This window comes from Pteropus medius, unplaced genomic scaffold (assembly GCF_902729225.1).
Source record: "Pteropus medius unplaced genomic scaffold, Ma_sr-lr_union100, whole genome shotgun sequence".
NCBI lineage: Eukaryota > Metazoa > Chordata > Mammalia > Chiroptera > Pteropodidae > Pteropus > Pteropus medius.
The window spans coordinates 6,179,673-6,204,321 of NW_024343733.1; the positions used below are offsets into that span (position 1 = coordinate 6,179,673).

At 41.8% G+C, this 24,649-nt stretch overlaps 1 protein-coding gene across 2 annotated transcripts in view; it reads right to left on the reverse strand.

Annotated features, from left to right (window-relative positions):
* SPPL3 (signal peptide peptidase like 3) overlaps positions 1-12,641 on the reverse strand; it is a 101,074-nt gene extending 88,433 nt beyond the window's left edge. Inside the window, exon 1 of one of the 2 annotated variants that reach the window (XM_039868341.1) lies at positions 11,677-11,753. In XM_039868341.1, coding sequence (XP_039724275.1) covers positions 11,677-11,738 — 62 coding nt within the window. In that variant the 5' untranslated portion in view covers positions 11,739-11,753. Of the gene's footprint in view, positions 1-11,676; positions 11,754-12,117 lie in introns of those variants that run through there. The other variant, XM_039868343.1, reaches the window with a different exon arrangement.
* Between the last annotated feature and the right edge of the window lie 12,008 nt (positions 12,642-24,649).

Sequence of the window (24,649 nt, forward strand, 5' to 3'; positions counted from 1 at the left end):
CCTGAGGTTCAACTTTAGTACTACACCAGTAAGCACAAACAAATCTACTATTTTAAACCACTGCTTTTTTTTTCTCAGTAAGCCCTTAAATATAAGTATTACACAAATAAAAAAAAAAAACACTTCACACACTAGGATGGCTTTAATAAAAAAGATGGACAATGACAAGTGTTGGTGAAGATGTGGGGAAATTAGAACTCTCATACATTGCTTGTGGGAATGTAAAATGGTACCGCTGTTTTGGAAAACAGTTTGGCAGTTCCTCAAACTGTTAAGCACAAAGAAACCCTATGAGCCAGCAAATCCACTCCTAGGTATTTACCCGAAAAATGAAAACACACATCAGCACGAAAACTTGTACATGTATGTTCACAGCAGCATTTGTCTTAATAGCCAAAAAGTAAAACACAAACATCTAACAACGTTTGGTGAATGGAAAAACAGAATGTGTTCTATCCATACAATGGAATATTATTCGACAATGAAAAGGAATGAGACACTAATACATGCTACGACATGGATAAAACTTGAAGACATTGAGCTAAGTGAAAAAAGTCAAAAGATGACATATTGTTATTCCACTTACATGAAATAGGCAAGTCTATAGAAACCAAAAGTATATTAGTGGCTGCCAGAGGCTGGGGAAATGGGGGAAAGGGAGTGATTGCTAATGAATACAGAATTTCTTTCAGAATGAAAAAAAAATGTTCTTAAATCGATTGTGGTGATGGTTGCACAACTCTGTTTATGTTCTAAAAACCACACTGGATTGTACACTTTAAATATATGAATGGTATGATATATAAATTATATCTCAAAAAAGCTATTTCAAAAATATAAACATTAGAGTGAAAAACAGAATGCTATGGAAAGGGGCCTATATGAAATATGACTAAATAAAATACTTTAATTTTAGAACAGAAGAAGTGATAACTAGCCATATCAAAGGGAAGAGGGAACTTCTGGCCAAGATGGCATAGTAGGTAGATGCTGTGCTCACCTCCTCTTACAACCACATCAAAATTATAACTAAACTACAGAACCACCATCATTGAGAGTTGCCTGAGGTGTGGCTGAACAGAAGTCCTACAATTGGGAACATACATAAGAGGACACCTTGAAACTGTCAAAAGAATCCATCTCATTAAATGACTTAAAGTCAGAAGTTTCACCCTAGATTTCAGCAGAGGACCTCAATAACTTGTCTAAGCTTACAATGACAGGCCACCTCAAAACATGCACAAAGACAAAGTCTAGTAAACCAAAACTCCTGGTAGCTGACATCCGGAATAGGGAAGATTTTATTCAGGGTCATGTTTCAAGCAGCATCAACATTCCATCAGCACTGCACTCACTGCAGAAGGGGAGCTTACTCAGGGCTCTTATACTGCTATGCCCCAGAGCTTCAAAGGGAAGGTCACTGTCATTGTGGGACATGTGGGAAAAGTATACAGGAGAGTTTGCAGCTCATCTTGTGAAGATAAAATAGCCAAGAATCTGTATTCTACAAGGTGGCATTAGTAAGATCAAGCCAACAGGCCTCCTCACTGTCCCATCTCCTCAAATATGAAGAATCACGAGTACGATTGTCAAAAGGACAGAGAAGCATCAGCTCTCAATAGCACAGCTCTTCAAGGCCTTGCCACTCTAAGACAGAACTAGACTTCCAGATAGTTGCATTTTCATAAAGTTTTGCCATGAGACTTTTTTTAATCTCATGACCCAAATGTTCGGCTATTCAGGCAACAAACTTGACTGTACATGTATTGTTGAAAGAATTTTCTTAACAGTGGGGAAAAAAAAAAAGTGGGGGGGGAGGACTTCAACTGTGGTGGATTGCATTATTGGCCCATACTGCTCACCCTGCCCTGAATCTATCTTTGCTTTCCAACACAGAACTTGCTTCATCTGAAAGAATGAAGTGTGCCAGTTCTGGCCTGAGTTCCAAGAAGTCTTGCAGGTTTCCACTTGCCCTCCTGTGCCTCTGCCACTGCCATGAGAAGAGCTTAACCTGGGTGGCTGATGCCCATTCAGTCTGGGCCCCACCACCCAGATGACTTACAGATCTGAAGAAAGAAGCAAAGTTGCCCCACCTAACCTGCAGATCTGTGCAAATATCTGATTGCTATTTTAAGCCACTCAGTTTGGGGGTAATTTGTTGTGCAGTATTATTGTGACAATAGCTATCTGATACAGTACCAATTCTCCCACTGTATTTTTTGAAGAGGCTCCCTAAATTAAACAATGATTATCAAGGTAAGTCCAGCCTAACATATTAAATGTTTCATTTGCTTAGCTTAAGAGAGTGATCTATATACCCCAAATGATATTTGATACTTGTCCCTTTGAGCTCTTAAACTGAGGGTTGAGAGCCATTTAAGATATCACATATTCTTCCATCTTACTAATTTTACTTTTTTAAAAGGTTACACAAATCTCATTTTAATAAACTATGTGCCAAAACACTGAGGATAAAGACATGCACAAAATACAATTCATGTCCTCAAAACGTTACAAGAGATGAACCAGGAAACAACTGAAACAGGTAAGTGCAATGTACTGGGGAACACAAAGAAGGGGCATCCAAGAATAAAGATGGAACTGAAGCTATATAGAGACAGAGACAGAGAGATATATATTCGATAGGACTTACTGACTTGTTTGATGAGAATCAAGAATGCCTCCGAGGTCTCCAACTTGACATCAAACCAGAAACACTCGGCTACGGTTAGGCTAAGACTGCCCTATCACCAAATGTTGACTCATTATCAACTGAAGCACAAAGCTGGATTTCCAGAGCTGTATAGGGCAATTTGTACCTCTACTGTATGAGAATTTGGATTAGTTTCCTATTCTGTAGTAGCTGGCTCTATTTTACATTTGGTCTCACTGCTTGAAGCTTACTGATGCTTGAGTCTCAACTTTCGTCTTTGCTCCTACTGTCTAATCACCTGCAATTCACAGTTCTCTTCTACTTGTTATTCCATTTTTTCTAAGTTGGTTAATAACCTTTAGTTCTGGTTTTTAGAGTTTTTGCTATGTATGAATACCAGCCTATTAAGTCATCCTTAGGACTGTAGGTTATCTTCACCATTGCACAGCAAGCAGAGGTTCAAAAACAGGAACAAACTCTAATCTCCCATAGTCTGGTTTATGCCTATTCTAGATTATTTAATTCTGGCCTAAGACTGAGGCATTGCTGTACCTACGAAATTTTAAACATGTACATAACAGGCCAAGAAATTTTTTTAATTGCCCTTTCTGAATAATTATTTAAAAAGAGACAAGTAGTAAGAAAAAACAGTCTTTTAGAAATAGGAAAAGATATGAAGGCAAAATAAGTTTAAAAAAAACTTTTTTAGCTTTTTAAAAAACTTAAATACAAAAAATAAAATTTCTGAAATAGTAAAAGAGAGAAATGTTAAACTGCTCAGAAGCTAGTTTTCATAGAGCTTAAAGTTCCTCATGTCTCAAAGAAAATTTCCCACAAAATATTTTCATTTGAGAATGATATAGAAATTTCCCCCAAAACTGTTTGCTAATTGGAAAGAAGAAGCAGCAGCAGAGCTTCTTAACTTTAAAAAAAATAATTTATGTCATATATTTAACAAATGCCTGTTTGGGAGATAAAGTATGAATAAATTGGTAGCATTCAGCCTGTGATCAAGTTGAGAAGAATGAAGATCAATGAAGATGACTAAAGTGCCTATGGCCTTTGGAAATCACTCCCTTAGGTGTTCAGTTCCGGGCTAGGTCACTTTCTTTCTCTAAACACTGTATAAACATCAGGAAGTTAGGCAAATCTAGCCACAACAGCTGACCCAACTTAACAGTAACAATTTTACTTTGTATTTTCTTCAAAGAGCAAAGCGATGTTAGGTCAGTATTCTCTCCTCTCTTCTATGTGTCCTGGCATATTTTTAGGGAGATATTCTATTCTAAAATTCAGCATCTGGCAAATTTCACCTCTAAAACATTCACTCTTTAAAAAGAAATCTGAGCACCTACTATATGTAGATCCTTGCACCATGAAATTAATAACATTGATCCTATCATTACAGACTTCACAGTCATAAATACATTCAATAAAAGGTCAGAAAATCGTTAAGTGCTGCCATATGACAGGATCAGATAAAGAACTACAGGCATTAGAAGAGTATTTCTCCTGGGCCAATCAGAATGCTGTTACAAAAGGTCAGAATTTCAGCTGAATTTTAAAGATGGGTAGGACTTAACATATTTAGAGACCTGGGAGAAAGCCTAACCAGGTATATGACTCGGCTTAAATAAAAGGGTAAACAGTAAGTAACCAAGTTTGAATAAAATAATAAGTATTATAAGAAAAAGTAGGGTTACAAGGCCAGATTGTTTTGAAAGTCAGACTGAAGATTTTATACTGTAGGAAATTAAAAAAAAACAACTCTAGAACATCCAAATTAAAGACAATCCAAACTAGTGATAATGTAAAGACCAAAAGAAACAAAGACTAAATGTACACAACCAAGCATTCATTCCCCACTAAGTTCTCTTCACAACTCCTGACAAATTCGATTTAAAAAAAAAAAAACTCTCTAAACTTAAACCACAGTAAAAAAAAAAAAAAAAAAAATCTCTTTCCAAGATGAATTTCTCCTCCCTGGCTTCAAATACACAATTATCTCCCTCATTCGGAAAGAAGGAAGAAAAAAAAAGAGCCCTATGATCATGTTATCTATATCAGCTATCCTCTTATGTTTTTCACATCTCAAGCAAATGGCTAGTAACCAAAAAATAAAAAAAACGCCTTTATTTCTTCATTACCCATCCCTAATGTGGCTTTCACCCACTACTCTGATCTTTATTAGTGCACTTTAAATAACTTCCTTTGCAAATTCAATAGCCTGTTTTTTCTTCTGTTTGAACCAGGTAGCTTTTTTACATTACTGCCCCTAAAAATTCTCTGTGCCTTTTATCACCATTGTATTTTCTTAATTATTCTACTTCTAATGGAGCTTCTTCCTTTGATTCCTCTTCTTCCTCCCATATATCAATTGTGAGTTCCCCAAGCCTCAACTTCTGGTCTTCCATTCCATTCCCTCTACACTCTCCTTCCTCTTGCTTAATGACCTTACCTCAAATATTTAACTACCTCAGCTTAGCCTAGCTGTAACATTTCTGTAATAAGCCTGGCTTGAACTCTTATGAAAAAAATTGTGTTTGAAATATTTTTAAGGTATCACTGCTTACAATAACCAGTGGCACAGATAAGAGAATTTGTTCTCTAAAACTTACTTTTACTTCTAACCGTAGCCTTTTGCAAGCATTTTTAAGAAATGAATGTAAATTTCTAGACATTTATGAAGTCAAAGCATATAGCCAAAAGTTTAAAAGTTGTCAGGCAAGTCCAGAAGATTTAGTCAAATCTGGAAGGTAAAACTAGACAACTCTGGGCAAAAATTAAGACAAGGAAACAAAACAAAGTCAAGCACTGTACTTAAGTCAAAATATTTGTATAACTAAGTTGAAGAAACAATTAACAACTCTGCTATACACATGTCCTAGTTAGGACAAAAAAGCCCAAGCCTGAAGCCCTCAAATGAAGGGAAGTGGGTGTGCCTGGCAGACTTGTTGTGGAGTAAGAAAACAGATAAGAAACTGCTAACAGACCCTCCTTAGGCCTCTTAAGGTAGAAAAATTTCCTGTGCATTCCAAAGAAAACCAGGAAAAGGCCAGGATTATCCACACCACAGCTCTTCCCTCATTTGGGTAGATGTTGAGGGAAACTGCCTTCAAAAGATCAAATCTATCTTACGAAAAAATTTAGCCTTTATTCAATTCACAATTTTTCTTTTGTTTTATGAAACTTGTGACTAAAAGGAGATGACTTTAACACATTTTGCAGGCAACAACATAACTCAATGAAAATTTGCAAACACTGCTATTTCTTTTTATTTGGCATTGTCTGGACATGTCACTAGAATTCTCACTAGAATGGACATCTCTAAGTTTAAATGCTGGTTAAACTGTGAAACAAGAAAAATCACTGCTGTGGTGAATGAAGAACTCTACCTAAAACCTACCTGGATTTAAGAATGTAGAGAACTAATAACTTGCTTTTACATAGCATTTTCCATGTTATCCAATGAATCCTCCAACGACCCTGTGGATTAAAAGACAGCCACAACCATTGTATAAAATACAACACTGGGACTAAGACTAGACTAGGTCACAGTTAATCAGAGATGACAATTGAGAAAACTAAAGATTTCCCAATTCAAAGAAACCAGAACAGAATTAGAGCCTCATACATTAGGATTTCAAATAAAAAGTAAATGAGTGACAGAATTAAATACTTTTTGAGTGATCGCATATTCCATAGAATTTGCAAACATGTAAAAAAGCAACTAGAACACACCTCTACTTCGGCGCACTTTTTTTTTAATCCTTTAGTAGTCCTTCACTAGCAATACTGGAACTCCAGAATAGAGCTTATCAGGTTTTCCTATCAGGTTAAGGTGAACCTCACAAACTAAGAAATGAGATTTTTCTACTAGGTAGCTATTAGGCTAATGCATATTCATCGGTCTAATACCGTAAAAACATCTTCAAACCTAACTTTTTCATAGGAACTCAATTTAGTCTTATCACAGCAAATGAATGAGTTTTATTTTAAGCTGTGGTCCTAATGAAACCTATTAACAAAACCTGAAAGGTAACAATTTGTTGCCAAGGATCATAGGGATTAACTGTAGATTTTTCCTATAAAACAACTTGGTCACCTGGAGCTCCTCTAGACACCTAACAGGTTAAAATTCCAGAAAAAGAGCACTTTGCCTGTAACTCTTGAAGTGAGGATTGGAAAATATGCTACAGAAACTCAAGGATGCAAATGTTTCTCGATTTATACGCACAACAAATAAAACCAGTATTTTCCTTTAACTCCTAAGGGACCATTAAACTCCAGAAAACATATTAGAGAATTTAAAAAATCAAATTATCCTTATGGCTCTATTGCCAGGGATAGCAATCGCATAAAGTTTCAGATGCCAAATACAGCTAACTAAAACAGCACTTGGTTAGATACTCTTCTTAGGGCATCCCCTGATTTTTCATGAGGTAGTCTGATGAAACAGATAAGAATGATGAAAACTAAGTTATTAATGTTGAAATAAAATGCAATTACTTAGAACTACATAACCTCACAATTCAGTGCCATTTGTTATCTCTAAAATAAATGATCACATAGAAATGTTCTGAGAAATGCATGAGCATTAGGCATTTTAATTCATAATACTACTTGATAAATTACAAACTGATAACATTGCAAACACGCCAGCTTTTTTCCCCCCAAAGGCTTCATAAGAAGCATTGAGGAAAATGATTTCAATACAAATGCATGGTCTTAGTTTTGGTTAATTTTAGTTTGAATTACGCATCGCCAAAACATTATCACCACTTTAACCAAAGGCAAAACATGTTTTAAAAATAATGAGCAAATCTAAAGCCTTTGGTGCTAAACACACGTTTCCCACTAGTTTCTCTCTGAAAAACTTACATCAGATGCAATGATCACAAGACATATCAGATGCAATCACGACATAGTACAATGACATAGAACAGTAATCTGAAAGTGACTTCCATTAGTTCTAGAGATCTGTATTATTTTTATTCTCAGTTTTAGCACTATTTGCAAACACCTGACAGAATAATGTCCATGTCACAACAATATACCACCTTCATATAATGCAGTCCTTACGTTAGCTGTTAAGATAGGTGGCCCAGGAAGAAGCACTCTTATTCATTTCAGTAAATATTTACCAACCACCTATTACATGCCAGCCACCAGAAAGACTATTAAAATATAAAAGAATCTTATTCTTGTGTAACTTTTAGTTTCTTTACTATCATCCCCTAAGAGACACACACAAGATCAGACCATGGTCATACTAAGGAATTTGGATTTTATTCTAAGTATGGCCAAAGACCACTGAAGAGTTTTAAGCAGAAGACTGACATAACCTGACTTAGGTTGTGAAAAGGCCACTCAGGAGAACGGACACTGTGTGAAGAATATAGGGAACCCAGTGAGGAGGCTAACAGAGAACTCAAGCAAAAGAAGGTTGACTTATAGTAGTGATTGTGGAAATGGAAGAGGACAGATTCAACATCAGAGTCTTGGTTTCAAAAAGTCGTGACTTTGAAGCCTTTTACCATTTACATCCTTGGGCAAGTTAAGCTCTTTGAGCCTCAGTTTCCTTACTTAACAATGCTTGTAAAGCCCTAGCACACAGAAAACACATAATAAATTATGCCACTTTGATAACAAAATTCATTTGTATGAGGTTCACACACTGACCGACTTCCTTTTCCCCCTAAACCAACATTAACCCTAACATAGTAGCAAGGTTCATGTGCAGTTATATGCAAGTACTGCATTGACTTTATCAAGAGACAAACTCCTATTTCTGACAGAACTTACACTAAACCAACTGCTCATAAATATACATTGAGCAAAGTGTTTTCCTCAAATTAATACAAGTCTAGTTTGCACCTTCAATTTGTGTTTTCACATGCCTCCTTTCACTTACTCAGTGTTTAAGAGTAAAAAGAAAACAAGGAGAATCTTGTGGTTAAATCATAAAAAAGATTATGGTGTTACTATCAATTACTTCAATATCTTTTCAGCAGTTTTCACTTAAAACTTTATTAAGGGACGGCATTCCTCATTCTTACAGCACTCAGACACACCAAAAAACTAAGTTACCAAAAGCTCTCTTTTATAAACATTTGGGTTATAAACTCATCTTATCTGTATCTTCCCTTATGCTTAATGTTCCTTCAACAAAGGATGAACGACCATGAAATCTACTATCATATTCAACCACTCAGTCTATGGGCAAGACAATATGCTAGGCACTATGGGAAGAAAAAGACTAGTGCAGTAGCATCCCTACGCTCAAGGAATTTACAATCTAGTGAGGAAACTAGGTATTCACACAGAAAAAGGAACGAGTGACGCTACAAGTATTAAAAATAAAGAGATCAGTTTCTGCTGGGGTGGTCAAAAAATGCTTCACAGCTGGTTGAATTTGAGCTGGACCCCTTGCTAACAGGATTTTAATAGAATTTGGTAAGAAGAAACCAGAGAACAATGTGAATTTATGTGTAGGGACTTTTTTTTTTAATTAAAAATTTAAACATGTAACAATATACAAAATATAATAAACTTCCATGAACTCATCACTGAGCTTCCACAATTATCAACTCATATCAATCTTGTTTTATAATTTACACATCTTATACAAAAATCCTAAAGGAACTTATTTTCATATGCTTCTTCATTCTTCATTCTTCTACATTCCCTAACCTCAGACAAAGCTATACTGCCACACCACTCCCCACAGGTTGATTTTCCTAAAGGTCACATACAATTAAAGAGTGAGTCTATTTAAACAAAACAATCAACTCTTGATTGGTTGCAGAACTGAGAGAACAGTAACAAAGATACTCCTAAATGATAAACCAAAACTCAGTTTACATTTAACCTCCACATTTATATTTCCATAAGAATGAATAAAATGATGAGAGAATCGTCAAACAAAATAAAGCATCACGAGTGAAGTATCTTGGACAAATCACCTGGCTTCCAGAGCCTAAGCTTCCTCCTCTATAAAACAGGGAAAAATCACCTACCTCTGAGACTTATAAGAATGAAATGAGTATACAGTAAATCCTTAACACTGTCCACAGGTTCTGCAACTTAAAACGAAGAAACATATAATGAAATTTTACTACAGGCTAATTGATATAAACAAGAGTTAGGCTCCTACCGCATCTCATCATTATAATAAGTCAACACGGAGTGATAGGGTGTTATTCGAGGACCTGCTGTATATTAAATGCCACACAGTAGTTCTCTATGCTATTATTCAGTTGACTCAGAAAGAACTACAAAACTGCCTGGATTCCTAATCCTCTCCCCTCATACACCACCCTCTCTCTGAGATAATGTAAGAACTTTCTCCATCTCAAAACATGCTAAAGGTGAGAGGCTAAGCATTCTAATTTCAAGGAGCTTTACCTGTGATATAAATAAAGGAAGCTGAGACTGAAGGAAGTATTTGAGTAGGATAATTCTTGTAAACGATCAAACTTCACAAAATAATCCCCTCTTAATTAGTACAGCCATCTAACATCACACAGAGGCAGTGTGTGGCCAACCTACCTAGTAAAATACGCTTCTCCAAGTCTTATGGGCTGTGTTTGCTATTTCAAACATCTATACAGCACAGTTGAAACATGAGGGCAGCCATTAGGATTCTCAGCTGGGCCAGAGTGTTAGGAAGCTTAGGATGAATTCATTACAAGAAATGTAGGAGCACCTTTATCTCCATTTCTTCCATAAAAAAGCTCGAATTATAATCTGAGGTTCCACATCATCTGCTATTGAGAGGCGGCTCACTCGTGCTCAAAACTATCAAATTAATTTACAAATTCATTTAAAAATACACATGCAGTCCCAACTTTCCACCAAGATTTTAATTCTTCCTTTAGCATTTCTTTCTTTCAATGTTTTCTTCTTCTTGAGATTGTATATACATCACTGAAATTCCCTTTTTATCACCTTCAATCACCAATCCTCTTACCCTATGTGAAAACGAGTCCCTAACTTATCAGTCCCAACCACCACAAATCGAACACACTCAAAGCCTTCTACCTCAAACTATTCTTTATTTTCAGATATGACCCATTTCTTTGCTCGTTCTCTAAGATAATTACAATATAGTAAAATATAGCACTCTTACAGTTTGTAATGTGTTTTGTAGTTATTCACTTAATCCTTACAGCCTATGGAAAAATTCCGTTTCGTTACGTATTTTATACGTAACGAAAAAGTAGAGAACTTACTATCTTGTCTAGTTCTAAGGCAAGTTAGTGGCAAACCGGACCTGCAAACCAAGCCTTCCAAATCCAAACGCCATGCTCCTCTCCATTATGCTCTTCTCAGAAGGGAAAGCCTTCCATTCCAAATCACATTTGCTTCAAAGAGTAAACCACCTTCAGACAATCTCTCTAGACTGCAACCGGATCTCTCATCCCCACACCTACACTCATCCCATTCCTTGCTTCCTCACCCCCCAGTGATTACTTTCTCCCCACTATTGAATTTCTACTCTTCACGGGTACTACCATTTATTCCTCCAACCCCTCCTGCAAATATCCCACCACTGCATGCTAAAGGGAAGCCTCTCCCTTCTCAGAATAGGTATGTTCTCATTCCATAAACTATCGAGTATGCTTCTCAGTCCTTACAATCTATTTGATAACTTTAAAAAATACTTATAAAAATAGACATAACTTGTAGATCCTCCATCTCTATACCTGACCCACGAGGCTAAGCCACTTCAAATTCTGAAGAACAGAGTACCTCTCTTACAAAGATTCTGCCCATGCCCCACTGTCACCAAAGATTTCCTTTCCAGAAGTTGGTTATCCAAACTGGCTCCTCTTCCGATCACTCCACCAAGGACTCCCCTCCACGGTTCCCAAGACGCTCTCCTTCTCTCACATCTCCTCTCTGCCCACCTTATCAACTCTCCCTTCCCTCTCCATCCCAGGGCTAAGCAGCAGCCCCAAGTGAGGCGGGTCCTCTTTGCTCACAACTTCCAAGTTCAGCCTCCTATCACCTGTTCTCACCATCTTCTTCGCAGCCCAGTGGCCCACCTTCGCCCCAGCTCGCCTCTCTCCTCCCTTTCCATTCTTCCTGCTCAGGAGCCACCCCCTCAAGCCAGTTCCGGGGTGCCAGTGGGATTCAACTTCCCATCCGTGGGCTTCCCACCTCCGGGGTCATGATCCCCTTCTCCATCACCTGCTCCGCCCATGACCAGATGACATCCGCTGCCGCGGCTGCTGCCGCCTCCTCCATCCCCCTTCTCGGACGCCGGGTCCCTGGCCGCTCGCCGCCTTCCCCGAGCACCAGCCACCCCTCTGGTGGGGCTGAGGGGGGCGTGCACCCCCCAACACGCAGCCCCCCCCAACACGCACCTGTTCCTCCACCTCGCCCCACCCCGGCCGGCCCCGCCGGTGCCCCGACCCCCACCCACACCGCGCCCCGGCCTCCCGAAGCCCCGCACTGACCACGAGTAGGTCTGCTCCGCCATGGCGATGACTCTCGAGGGCTCCGCTGCAGGTTCTGCCCGGGCCCGGCGGCGCCAGGGGCGGCAGCAGCGGCGGGGGGACGAACGGGCGGCGCGCTCGCTCCGGCCAGGAGCGGAAGGCGCGGCCGCGGCCTGACGCTCGTGCCCTCGCTCACACGGCGGGCGAGCCGGGAAGGCGACTGGCAAGGAGGGGCCGGGCTCCGAGGCGGCCCCGCTCCCTGGGCCCCGGGGCGGGGCGGGCTCCGCTCACGGCCTCCCTCACCCGCGGCGACGGCGGCGGCTCCGCTGCGGCTCTAAACCCAACATGGCGGCGGCGGCGGCGGCGCTGAGAACAAGGGGGCCCCGGGGCGGGCGAACGGCAAGCGGGCCCCGCGCTCACTGCGTGCTGGGCCGCAGGAGCGCCGCGCTCGGGCGGCGGCGGCGGCGGCGGCCAGGGGACATGGCCGGCGGGCGGAGGCAGCGGCGGCGGTTAAGGGGGGCGCTAGGCGGTGAGGCGAGGCCGCTCGTCTCACACCCGCGGAGGGGAGGAGAAGAGGGGGCGGGGGCAAGCCTTGGCCCCGCGTGAGTCACGTGCCCAAAACACGCTCACGTGACGCGTGAGCCCCGCCCCTCGCACCGGGCCCTAGCGCGGAGACATTCGTTCGTCGGTTCGAGGCCACTATTGCTCAAACAGCTGCTGGCAGTTGGGCCGCATCCCTCCGCCTAATGCCGCCCCATCTCCACACGGAACCGTCGTCTCGGGCCCCCTCCCCTTCCCCTTTCCAAGGGGCCTCTGCAGCCAGCCAAGCAGGAGACCCGGTGCGCGCGTCAGTTGGCTGTCACTCAGCAGCCAGCCGTCAATCAACAGTCTGTTGGCCACCAGTCCCCACCTGTCGGTCAACCTGTTAGTACGCAGGCGGAGCGCTGCATCCCTTCGTATGTTCCTTAGTTCTATTCATTCATCTAGAAAATATTCTAGGCAAGCAACCTTATTGAGCCGAGGTTCTCTGCCAAGTCTTGGGGGAGGCCAAGTCGAATAACCGATACTTGCCTTCATTTAATAAAGCAACAGATATATATTAGCTGCCAACTATTTATCAACTCATTCTACTGGGTCTCTGCCTTCCGAGAGCTTACATTCTAGAGGAAGAGACATAGTTTAAGCTGACAAATAAGTGAAGATACTTTCAGACGCTGCTAAGTTTTATGAAGATGATAAGGTAATGGTACAGTGTGTAGGGCTGGGGCTATTTTTGATCTAGTGGTCAAGGAAGGCCTCTCTGAGGAGGTGACATCTGAGCTTACATCTGAAGGATGAGAAGGAGCTGAAGAAGGCGCTCGGGGAGCCGCCCAACTGGAGTACTGGAGGCAGGCACAGAAATAAACATAATAGGGCTAGACCAGAGTCGAACAGAGTGAATCTGGGGCTTAGGAGGAGAGAGAAGGGAGGGGTGAGTCACACGCCAGGGCATTGGAGAATGCCTCTCCAGAAATGGATGAGGCCGTCAGAAACAGTGAGAGATTTACTAGGAGAAAAGGCATTCTAGGAAGAGAGAATAGCATGAAGCAAGGCCCAGAGATGTCAAGATTCAAAGTGAGCTTGGATCCAGGAGTGGGATGGATGATTTGTGCTGGGCAATGTTGAGAGAAGAGACTGAGGTGCACTGAGGTCAGACTTTGAAGCGCCTAGCCAGTCGCTATGTTTATGAATGAAAATGATCAGTGCAGCTGCTTAAGCAACAGACACAGACACCCCTATACCCCCAGTAATCACAGGGAACAGAGCCTGCACACCTGAAACCATCACTCAAGCTCCTCTGCAGCTTGCCCAATTTGGGGCCAGGATCTAGCTCTGCTCCAGTTTCCCAAGGCTTGCCCAGGCTCATGGGGAACACCACACCCTGAATCTATCTCCAAATGGATCAGCTGGCCATTGCCCATACATCTGCCACTTGCCAGTTCCCCTAGAGGAACTCTTTAATGAGAAAGTCAAGTACACTTTTCCTTCAGAAGCAATCTCTCCTTCCTCCTTTCCCCACTGCCAGGTGCCAGGACCAGTCAGGTTCAACGTATTTCCTGAAGCTCCACCAGAGATCCCTGGGAAAGGGCCAGATTATAAGATCGATGTCTCAGAGAGGGTTTAGGCAGAGCCCCAAGAAATTACCAAAGCACCAGAGACCCTACCCTGACCATTCACAGAGAGATACCAGCCTGCAAGTATCTGCCCAGCCATAAATGGCACTGGATGTCAGGATAGCACTGGAAGATGGGAAGGCAAAGAGCCTAAACTCTTAACATTCACTTAGTTCTTAAAGCTTTGCCAGGTACTTTTACAGAATTCCAGCTGTACTGTTGAACGACACATTGTCATTCTGAGTCTCAAAGGGGTGTAAGTGAGGCTTCAGACTCCATGGAAAAGGCCAGAAGTCATTGGCACAAGTGGCTTTGGGAGGTGCAGTTGCTCCTTCTTTGGAGAGCTAAGAACAAAACAGACCAGATAGACCATAAATGAAACAAAAAGACACACTGAGCCCCCAGATGATTCACTTGGGCTTTAGCTCCCAGTGAGTCATAGAAGGCAAAGCCAGTTGAAAAGGTGGTATTGGGTGGATGGGACAAGAGGTGCTGAGAACAAGTCAAGGCCTTCCCAGGAGGAAGGGACCATTCTCTGCATTGAGAAAAATCTGGTGGAAGAAATGAGGGAGAAAAGGTTGGGGTGAAGATATGAAATCAGAAATGAGAAAGTTTTTTTCTCTCCATCTAAACCAGAGGCCTTCCAAGCATCTCTTGGGAAAACGTGTGAATACAAACCATATAAGAAATGAACAGCATTTGGCAGGGCTGGGAGAGTGTCCAGGCCATGAAATCCTGTGTACATGGTCCTAGAAAGACGGAATGTGAGCCCAGAAACTGGTGGCTTGAGCATCAGGCTAAGGTTGCCCAAATGTAGAAGGCACCTCCAGGTCCTGGTCAAGATCTGTGCAGGTTTTTGAAGTTCCCCCCAGAAGGCCAAGCTGAAACAAATTGGAAGCCTGCCCATTGGCTGGAGGCTGTCCAGCCCGGGGCACTTAGGGAGTGACTTTCAATCCCTCTGCCAGCAGCACTCAGCTCCAAGCTGGAGCAGTCCCAGGTGTATCTATGGCATCTTTGGGCCTCAGCCGGGGAGTCAGATGTGTTTGGCAGGAGATAAAGCATTGGCTCCCCCCTCCCCCTGCACAGGTGAGAGGGCCACAGCTTGTGCAATGTTTGTTGAAAGAAGCAATGGAAGTTCTTCTAATTATCACCACAGTAATTATAGGATCGCTCCTTCTACCAAGTGTGTTCAAGAGACTTAAGTGCATCTCCCTGGACACGTCATGGGCCTTAGGCACAGACTCCAGGGAGCAGGCATTGCCAGGTCTGGCTGGGCTGCCTAGGCACTGCTTCCAAGAAAGTCAAAGGCTCAGGTCTGACCGGTCCTCACCTGTCCCTCCAGTCCCTTCCTCACCTCTATCCTCCACCCTCCACCCCCTATACACGCAGCTTCCCGATGGGCTTTGTTCTTTCTTGCTTCCAAACCTCTGACCAAGCCCAGGAAGCATTCCCAATACCTCTTAACTGCTTGCTCATTATTTTGAGGCATGGCTTCTATGTCACCTTCTCCAGGAAGTCTTACTTGACCTAACCTAAGCTTGGTTAGATAATCCTCCCCTGTACTCCAACGGACCCCTGAATTTACCCCTGTTGTAACACTTGGCACAATGAAACTGTCCCTGCCTGTTTACTCATCATTCTCTCCCACTGGGTTGTGAATGCCTTGTGGGAAGGGACTGTGGCTTGTTGCCAGTTACATCTTTAGTGCCCAGCGCAGAATTTAGCTCAGTGCAGAACCTCAAAGGTTGTAGAATGCATGCTTGAATGAGTGAGAAGACAAACCAGTTTCAGAACAAGTGGTTCGGCCTGATAGTCCCATGATTCTCTCCATGATCTTGTATTCAGCATCCCCTCTGGTCCCCCACAACCTCCTCCTAAACCGAGCAAGAGAATCCTTAAGGGCAGAGAATCTCTGTTAAAGACATTATGGAAAGTCAGAAGATTGGAAGTAAGACATATGGTGAGCTTATTAGGCATCAGGTCATTTATAGTCTTGGATCATGGGTTGGTTTTTTTTTTAATATTTAATTTTTTAGAGCAATTTTAGGTTTACAGAAAAATTAATGGAAAAGTACAGAGAGTTCATACATATTCCCTCTCCCCCAACAATTTTCCTTACTATTTACTTCTTGTACTAGTGCAATACATTTGTTACAATTGATGAGCCAAGGATGGCACATTATTAACTAAAATCCATAGTTTACATTAGATTTTACTCTTTGTATTATATAGTTATGTGAGTTTTGACAAATGTATAATGATATTTATCTACCATTACAGTGTCATACAGAATAGTTTCACTGCCCTAAAAATCCCCTGTGCTCTACCTACACCTCCAGCCCTCCCCCCAAATCCCTGGTAATCACTGGTCTTTTTACTGTCTCCACAGTTTTACCTTTTCCAGAATGTCATTAGTTGAAACCATAAAGTATATAGCCTTTCACATTGGCTTTTTTTTCACTCAGCAATATGCTTTTAAGATTTCTCCATGTCTCTTCATGGCTTGATAGCTCATTTCTTTTTATCACTGATTAATATTCCATTGTGCGAATGTACCAGGATTTGTTTATCCATTCACCTACTGAAAGACATCTTGGATGCTTTCAGGTTTTGGCAAGTATGAAACAAAACAGCTCTAAATATTTGTGTGCAGGTTTTTGTGTGGACATAACTTTTCAACTTATTTAAATATACCATGGGTTTTTTAGAAGTATGTTGTTTAATTTCCAAATATTTGGGGCTTTCCCAAATATCTTAGTGTTACCGATTTCTAATTTAATTCTGCTGTGGTTAGAGAATATATTTCGTAAGATTTCAATCTTTTGAAATTTGTTAAGGCTGGTTTATGGCCCGGCATATGGTTTATTTTGATGAATATTCCATGGGCACTTGAAAACAACTTATATTATTTTAGGGCGTAATGTTCTAAAACATCAATTAAGTCATGAGGGCTAATGTGCAAATCTTCTGTCCTCACTGATTTTTTTCTCTACTAATTGATTTTTTATATCAATTATTGAGAGAGAGGTATTAAAATCTCTAATTGTGATTGTGAGTTTGTCTATTTATCCCTTTAGTTCTATACATTTTTTCTTCATGTATGTGAAGCTCTGTGATTAGGTTAATACACACTTAAAATTGTTATATCCTCCTGATGAGTTGCCTTGTCTATCATTGTGAGATATCTGTTAAAGTCTTTGTTCTGTAGTCTACTTTAATCTGATGTTAATGTAATCACTCCAGCTATCCTATGATTTGTGTTTTTATTTTCTATCTTTTTCCATCCTTTTGCTTTCGAGCCACTATGTGTGGCTTTGTATCTAAAGTATGTGCCTTGTAGACAGCATATGCGTGGATCTTGCCTCTCTGCCCTATCTGACAATTTCTGTGTTTTGATTAGAATGTTTAGTCCTTTAGCATTTGATGTAATTATTGATGTGTTTAGGATTTGTTCTACCATTTTGCTATTTACTTTCTACTTGTTTAATCTTTTTTGTTGCTCTTTTTCCGCTTCTCCTTTCCTGCCTTCTTTCGGGTTAATTAAGTAATTTTTTCATATTACATCTTAGTTCCTCTATTGGCTTTTAAAGATATACACTCTTTGAATTGTATTTGTGCAGTTGCTCTAGTGATTACAATATGAATGTTTAACTTAACACAATGTACTTAAAATTAACATTTTACTTCATATAAAATATAGGAACTTCACAACAATATAGCTTTACTTATCTCCACTCTCACCCAGTATGCTATTGTTATATGAATTACATCCATCTATGTTGTAAGACCCACAATACAGTCATAATTGTAGCTTTTAAACAGTCACATCTCTCTTAAAAATCAAGAGAAGAAAATATGTTGTTAAAGTTTTTTATATTTATTCACATTATTTATCATTTCGAGTGCTTTTCATTCAATTCTTTAGATCCGAGTGGTCATTTGGTGTCATTTCCCTTCAGCCAAATTAACTTTCTTTGACATTTCTTATAATGCAGGTTTCCTGGTGACAAATTCGGTTTTTGTTTATCTGTAAATGTGTTTGTTTTGCAACACATTTTCCCTAGATGTAGAAATCTAGCTTGAAAGAGTTTTATTCCTTTTAGCGTTTTAAAGATGTTGATTAGGTTCAAGCCGCCATTGTTTGCTGGGAGAAGTAAAGGCTCATTTGTAACACAGTTCTGTTTATAATGTGTCATTTTTCTCTGGCTGTTTTCAAGATTCTTTTTTTTTTTTTTTTTGGATTTCAGCAGTTTGACTATGCTATGCTACACATGGTATTCTTTGTATTTATTTTGCCTGGGCTTCACTGACCTTTTTGAATCTGTAAATTTATCTTTGATTAAATTTGAAAAATCAGCAGCAAATATTTCTTCAATTACTTTTGTGCTTCATTCTTCCTCTTTTCTTTTCCTGAACTTTTAATTACATACAGTATGTAGATCTTTTACTGTTGTCCCACAGGCCCATGAGGCTCAGTCTCATTTTTTCAGTTACTTTTTTTTTCCTCTGGTCTTTAAAATGGGTAATTTCTATTGCTCTATCTTCAAATTCATTGACTTTTTCCTTTGTCGTCTTCATTCTATTAAACTTATCAAGTTAACTTTTCATTGCAGTTATTGTACTTTTTAGTTCTTGAATTTTCAAATGGTTCTTTTTTGTGGTCTCAATTTCTCTGCTGAAGTTCCTCATATGTTCCTTCATTATGGCAATATTTTCTTTTAAGGCCTTGAAAATATTTATGAGTTACTTTAAATCACTTGATGCTAATTCCATCATCTAGGTCATCATTTTTTTCTCTCTGAGAATGAGTTTTAAGTATAAGTCAGTTTTCTGTTTCTTCACACGACTAGCACTTGCTGGACATTGTCAGTGATACATTCTAGAGACCTTGGATTCCATTATGTTTTTCTCTAGAGTGTTAATCTTGTTCTAGCAGGCAGTTAACTTGGCTGCAGTCAAACTTTGTCTCCCTTATAAAGGGCAGCAGCTGAAATTTTCACTAAGGCTTTCAGCTTCCATCTGCTGATTTCACTGGGATCCCTGGAGCCTCCTGTGCAGACAGGCAATTCAGAAGATAACCAAGGATTTTTATACAGATTTTGAAACATCTTCTCTACACTTAATTTCTTTCTGGGATCTCCTCCTTAAAATTACAGAAATTTATGTCCAACCACTTTGCTGTACATCTGAAACTAATATAAAATAACATCGAACGTCAACTCTAACTGAAAAATTAAAATTAAAAAAAATTTACTGATAAATTACAGATATTTGCTTATAATTCTGAACTCTTGACACTTCAAACTAGTAAGACTAGAACTTTCTTCACATCCCCACCTCCCACACAGATTAGAGAGTGCCACAAGCAAAAGGCCACAAAAAACATAAATCTCATCCAAGGTGGCTCGTCTTTCAAGTACTGACTTCTCTCACAGTCCTGTCTGCTGTTGAATGTTCTCCCAGTGTCTTCAAGTAATCATGAGTATTTTTTGGTATATGTTTTGTTAAGATTTTATCATTTTAATCTGAGAGAGGGTTATTCTGACAAACTACTCTGCTACTACTTCACCTTATACCCTTTAACCCTTTTATTCCTCAGAGCGCTCCCTTAAGGTCACCATAATTAGCCCCCATTTTTAAGTTGAGGAAACTGAGGCTTTGAAGCTTGAAGCCGTTTGCCCAAGGTGCCACAGTTAGTTCATGGTCGAGCCAGGATATGAAACCAGCCAGATGACATAACCCTATCTTTGCTCTTCTTCACAACCATTCCTAAACATCTTTAAGGTGGTTTGGATTCCAGCCTAGAGCCCACTGGAAAGTAGATGGGAAGAGGTGAGATTCCTCAAAACCCCGAGTCAGGCTAAGGTAGTAATTTTCAACCTATAACATCAGAGTCATTTGAGAAATTATGAAAAATAGAGATGGTAGGCCCCATCTACTATATTAGTATTTCTAGTGTTAGAGACTAGGAATCCACATTTCATACTGTTTCCAAATGATTCTAATGCTCATTCAAGGTTGAAAACCACCAGTATTCTTCCGCCTATTGTAGCTCCGGAATCTTTTCCATCATGCTTCACGTAGGTAGTGACGTCGGTGCCAAGGTTAAGACTGGGGGCTCTGGAGTCACTCCATTTAGGTTCACTTCTCAGCTCTGCTACTCGTTAGCTGTATGGCCTTGGGCAGATGACCCCAACTTTCTGAGCCTCCTGCTTTCTCCTCTCTTAAACTGAGATAACAATAGCACCAAACTCACAGGGTTGTCGTCAAGATTACAAGAAATGACACATGTGAAGCGTTTAGCACAGTGCCTGATGCCTGGTAATTTCTCAGTAGATAGTAGCTATTATTACAAACACACCCTCCCTCAGCATTTCTGCTGTCAAGAACTCTGTTATATCTTCTATCTAAATCTAGCTTCTTGACTATACCTGTGTCTTCCAAGATATTTCAACCCCTCCTCTCCTGAAAGTTAACACAACCTCTATCCTTGCAACTGAGCCATCCACCTGAGTCCCTCTGCCCTAGAGCAGGAAGCATTCCAGAGCCTGGAAAAACATCTCAGAAGTGACTAAGATGGCCTCAGCGTCAGGCCATGTCCCTTCTTGCCTGTGAGTTGCACCTTACAGGCCACACCTTCAGTGAAGCCCTGAGTGGCAACTTTGAATACCAGAATGGGATAAAACCAGACTCGAATTGTTAAAACTAACCATCTCTGTTTCTGAGAGTCAGGCCTAAGTCAGAGTGTCCCTAAGGGCAACCCAGGCCTGAGCTAGAAGATCCAAGAAAGGCAAGCTCCTAACACCCCATTTTTAGATGCCGGTGAGTGGCTTGCGGAAAGCTCGAGCCATGTCTGACAGACTTCTCTTCAGGACTCCTCCCCAGGGAAACATTTCTTAGGGACATATGGCACACCCCAAGGTGACTAGACACTTCTGGAGCTCTTCTGCCAGCCAAAGTGTTCACTCAGCCTCCATCCTATGCCAGATCTAAAGGTTTCAGTTTCACTGAGGACCAGAGGGGCTCTCTGAGCCAGGACATGCTCCTGAGAAGGAAGGGAAGAGGACCCCCATATTTGGGGGGGACTTCTATGTGCCAAGTGCTGCACATCCTTATTTATCTCATCCACTGTAATGTTGTCTGTTTTCCTCCCCATTAAATCCCCAATGCCTGGTACAATAGACACTCAGTAAATGTTTACATGATACTAGCAAAATAACTACTATTTATTGAGTGCTTATTACATGCCAGGCACTGTTCAAAGTGCTTTCTATTTCATAACTCATACAATATTTGCTGTATGAAAAAATCTGATAACAGAATTTTATAAGGCTAGACTATTACTATTTTACAGAAAAGAAAACCGAAACACAGAGAAAGGGAAGGGCAAACAGGTAATAAATGGGCAATGGGGTCAGGTTTCGAAACCAGGGGAATGACACCCCAGGAAGTGGAAGGGAGGGTCTGAGTTTGAATGAACGAGATAGTGGGCTTGGAAGGAGGTGCTTCTGAGGAAGCAGGAGCAAAGGCTAGTGATTGCTTGGTGGGAGCCACTGCCAGCTAGCCACCTCTTAGTACAAGTGTTTCAGATGCTGCAAGATAGTCCAGGCCACTCCCCTGAGAAGTGCTGACATCTTGTCCTCAAGGGCCACATCCCTTCCCACAGGATGAAACATAATGAACCTTAAATTTCACCATGGTCATTGTGGGGTGTGCATTAGGGGGTGGTATGGCTGCTGCCTCAGCGATCATAAGCCCCAATTCCTGTGAGTGTCTCTGATCAGATTCTTTCCTAAAGTCCTAGAGTGGACGCAGTGTGTGTGTGGGGCGGGGTGGGGAGGAATGTGGCAGGCAGCTCCCCAGTACAGCCTGCAATGAGTCACAGGTAACGCTCTCGCCCTGGAGCCTGGGCAGGTAGGAGCATATCACAAACCCATGCACTCAGCCTCATTTCTAAGGTGAGACCGCCACGGTTGGCTTGCTGAGGGGGCTACGAAGCTGACCTGCCCTCCTACCTGGGCAAGCCATTCAGTGGACCTGACTTCTCAGGTGGGACGGGGCCCCAACAAAGGCAAACGTTTGGAAGTGATGCCCAAGAAAAGGGAACAGCCGTGACCTCTCTGTCCCTAGATGAGCTCATCCCCTGGTGACACAAATGACCAAGTCTGCCATGGCCACTCAGCCTCATCCACCCTCAGCCACTCTTGTCACATCGCCCTGTTTTCTTCACAACATATAGCACTAAAGAATTTACCTTACTTATCTAATCACTTCCCTGTTGTTATCTCCCCTGCTGCTCTGAAGCTCTTGCCTGTTCCTTCTCACCGTACACCTGGAACAGAGCTTGGCACAGAGCAGGTGCTGAATAGGTGTGGATGGACCACAAGTATAATGAGGCCACAGGAACAGCCATATCCAAGACCCACCAGCTGGGCCAGCAGGAAGTTCTGTCTTGGACATGGGTCCCCTTCACCAAGTTTTCAGCGATGTTCTGGTTTCTGACAGGAGCTGTGGCTCTCTCTGAGGTCCTGCTGCTTATAGGCTAGAGGCCCCCTGACCATTGTCTCTAGGTCTCAGGCACTCCTTCCAAGGGCTGACTGCTTAGGAAGCTTTTTGCCGACCCCTCCCTCCAGCCTGCCCCCTGCCCTGTTTCCTGCTGAGCTCCTTCAGTGAGGGGGATCCCTTGGCCGAGCTGTGTGAGCCCTACATGAGACCTTTTATGCCTTCACACCAGCCTTCTCCATCTCAGAGCAAAAGAGGACTATGTGGAGATGAAGGGCAGACGGTGCCAGACTGTTCCTCGGACACTTGTTCTCTCCAACCTCCAGGCCCAGCTTTCTGTCAGGCCCCCTCCGTCAGGTGCCTTCCTTCTCTGATTTCTCTGGGTCCCTTTACTCCCTCCATCTAGCTTCTGTTGCCCCTGCTCAGCCTGTTGGGCTGGTTTGAACTCGTCTGAATCCCAAGTTAAGACACTTGGACAGGGTGTGAATTCTTTCCCAAGAAGCCCATGAGTACCATACAAATCAGGGGGTGTGGCTGGCTACATTTCATGAGGTATCATGCCCGTTCCCTCATACCTAATGCTCCATAGCTATTCAGGGACCGGTCTATTTCTAGCCCACAGGGCCCCTCTGGAAGGCACCATGACCTGATTGCTCAGCCCTGGCCCAGCCAAAACTCCTTACGCACACAGGAAATCTGCTCAGCAATCAAGAAGCTGGGGGAAGAGAATGTACATTTTCTAAGCACTCACTATGAACCAAGCACCCTGCTGGGCCCATCCAAATTTAAGATCTCAGAATCTCATAACTCTTTAATAAACTTTTAGTGAACACCTACTCTGTGTCATGCTTTATCGCCCTCGTCTTTTTTACATTTTTATCTTTTTCATAACATTTTTGTGAACTATTATTTCCATTTCGAGAGTGGAGGAAACTAAGGGTCAGAGAGTTCAAGGGACTTTCCCGAGGTTATACAACTAGTAAATGAATCCAAATTCTATGCTCATGTCACCCTGCCACATTCAATCCCTGGCTCTAGCCTTAAGACACATGCTCGAGGAAAACAAAGCATGAACTGCAACATTCTACTCACCTAAATCAGGGGTGCAAACTTGGTTGCCCCCTTAGGCCCAAATAGACCACTTAAATGAGTGAAGCAGTTTGGATGTAACACAGAGGGATGACGAGAGTATGGATAACTGGAGCCTACATCAGGGCCTGGTGGCCAGTTGGTCCTCAATAAATATTTTTGGAATGAATGTGTTATATGGTAAGTAGCAAATATTACATAATAAAATGGCTTTTAAAATTGGGGAAAACACACACACACACACACACACACACACACACACACACCTAACAATTACTTGCTATGTGCCAAGCCCTAGGCTGAACATTTTATGTGCTATAAGATCTTGTTGAATCCTAACAAATCCTTGTTATACAGATGAGGACACTGAGGCTCAGAGAACATGTCATGTGCCCAGGGTCATAGCTAGGACGTGGCAGAAGCAGTATTTGAACTTAGCAAAGACAAGAGGCTAGAGTGATCCTGGAGACGGACTGGGGACAAAGTTGGGCTCAGAAAGCAGTGGAAGTGAGATGAGGTTACGGAGGTGGAAAATGCTCTCCTAATGCAGGGCCATGTTGTTTTAAGAGCGGGGGTTGGTTGGGTGAGGTCAGGGTTTTACCTGGGGACTCTGAAACCACGCGAAGAAGGCTACAAGCTACAGCGTGTAGACTTGTTATGATGACTCAGATTACAATGGACTGAGAAATACTGAGAAGGCAGTTCAGAGCCTCGCAGACTCACCTCCCCCAGTTCTTCTAGAGGCCCAGAGAGAGCAAATTACTTACAGAAGGACACACAGCCAAAAAGCCATTGAGTGGAGGCTTTAA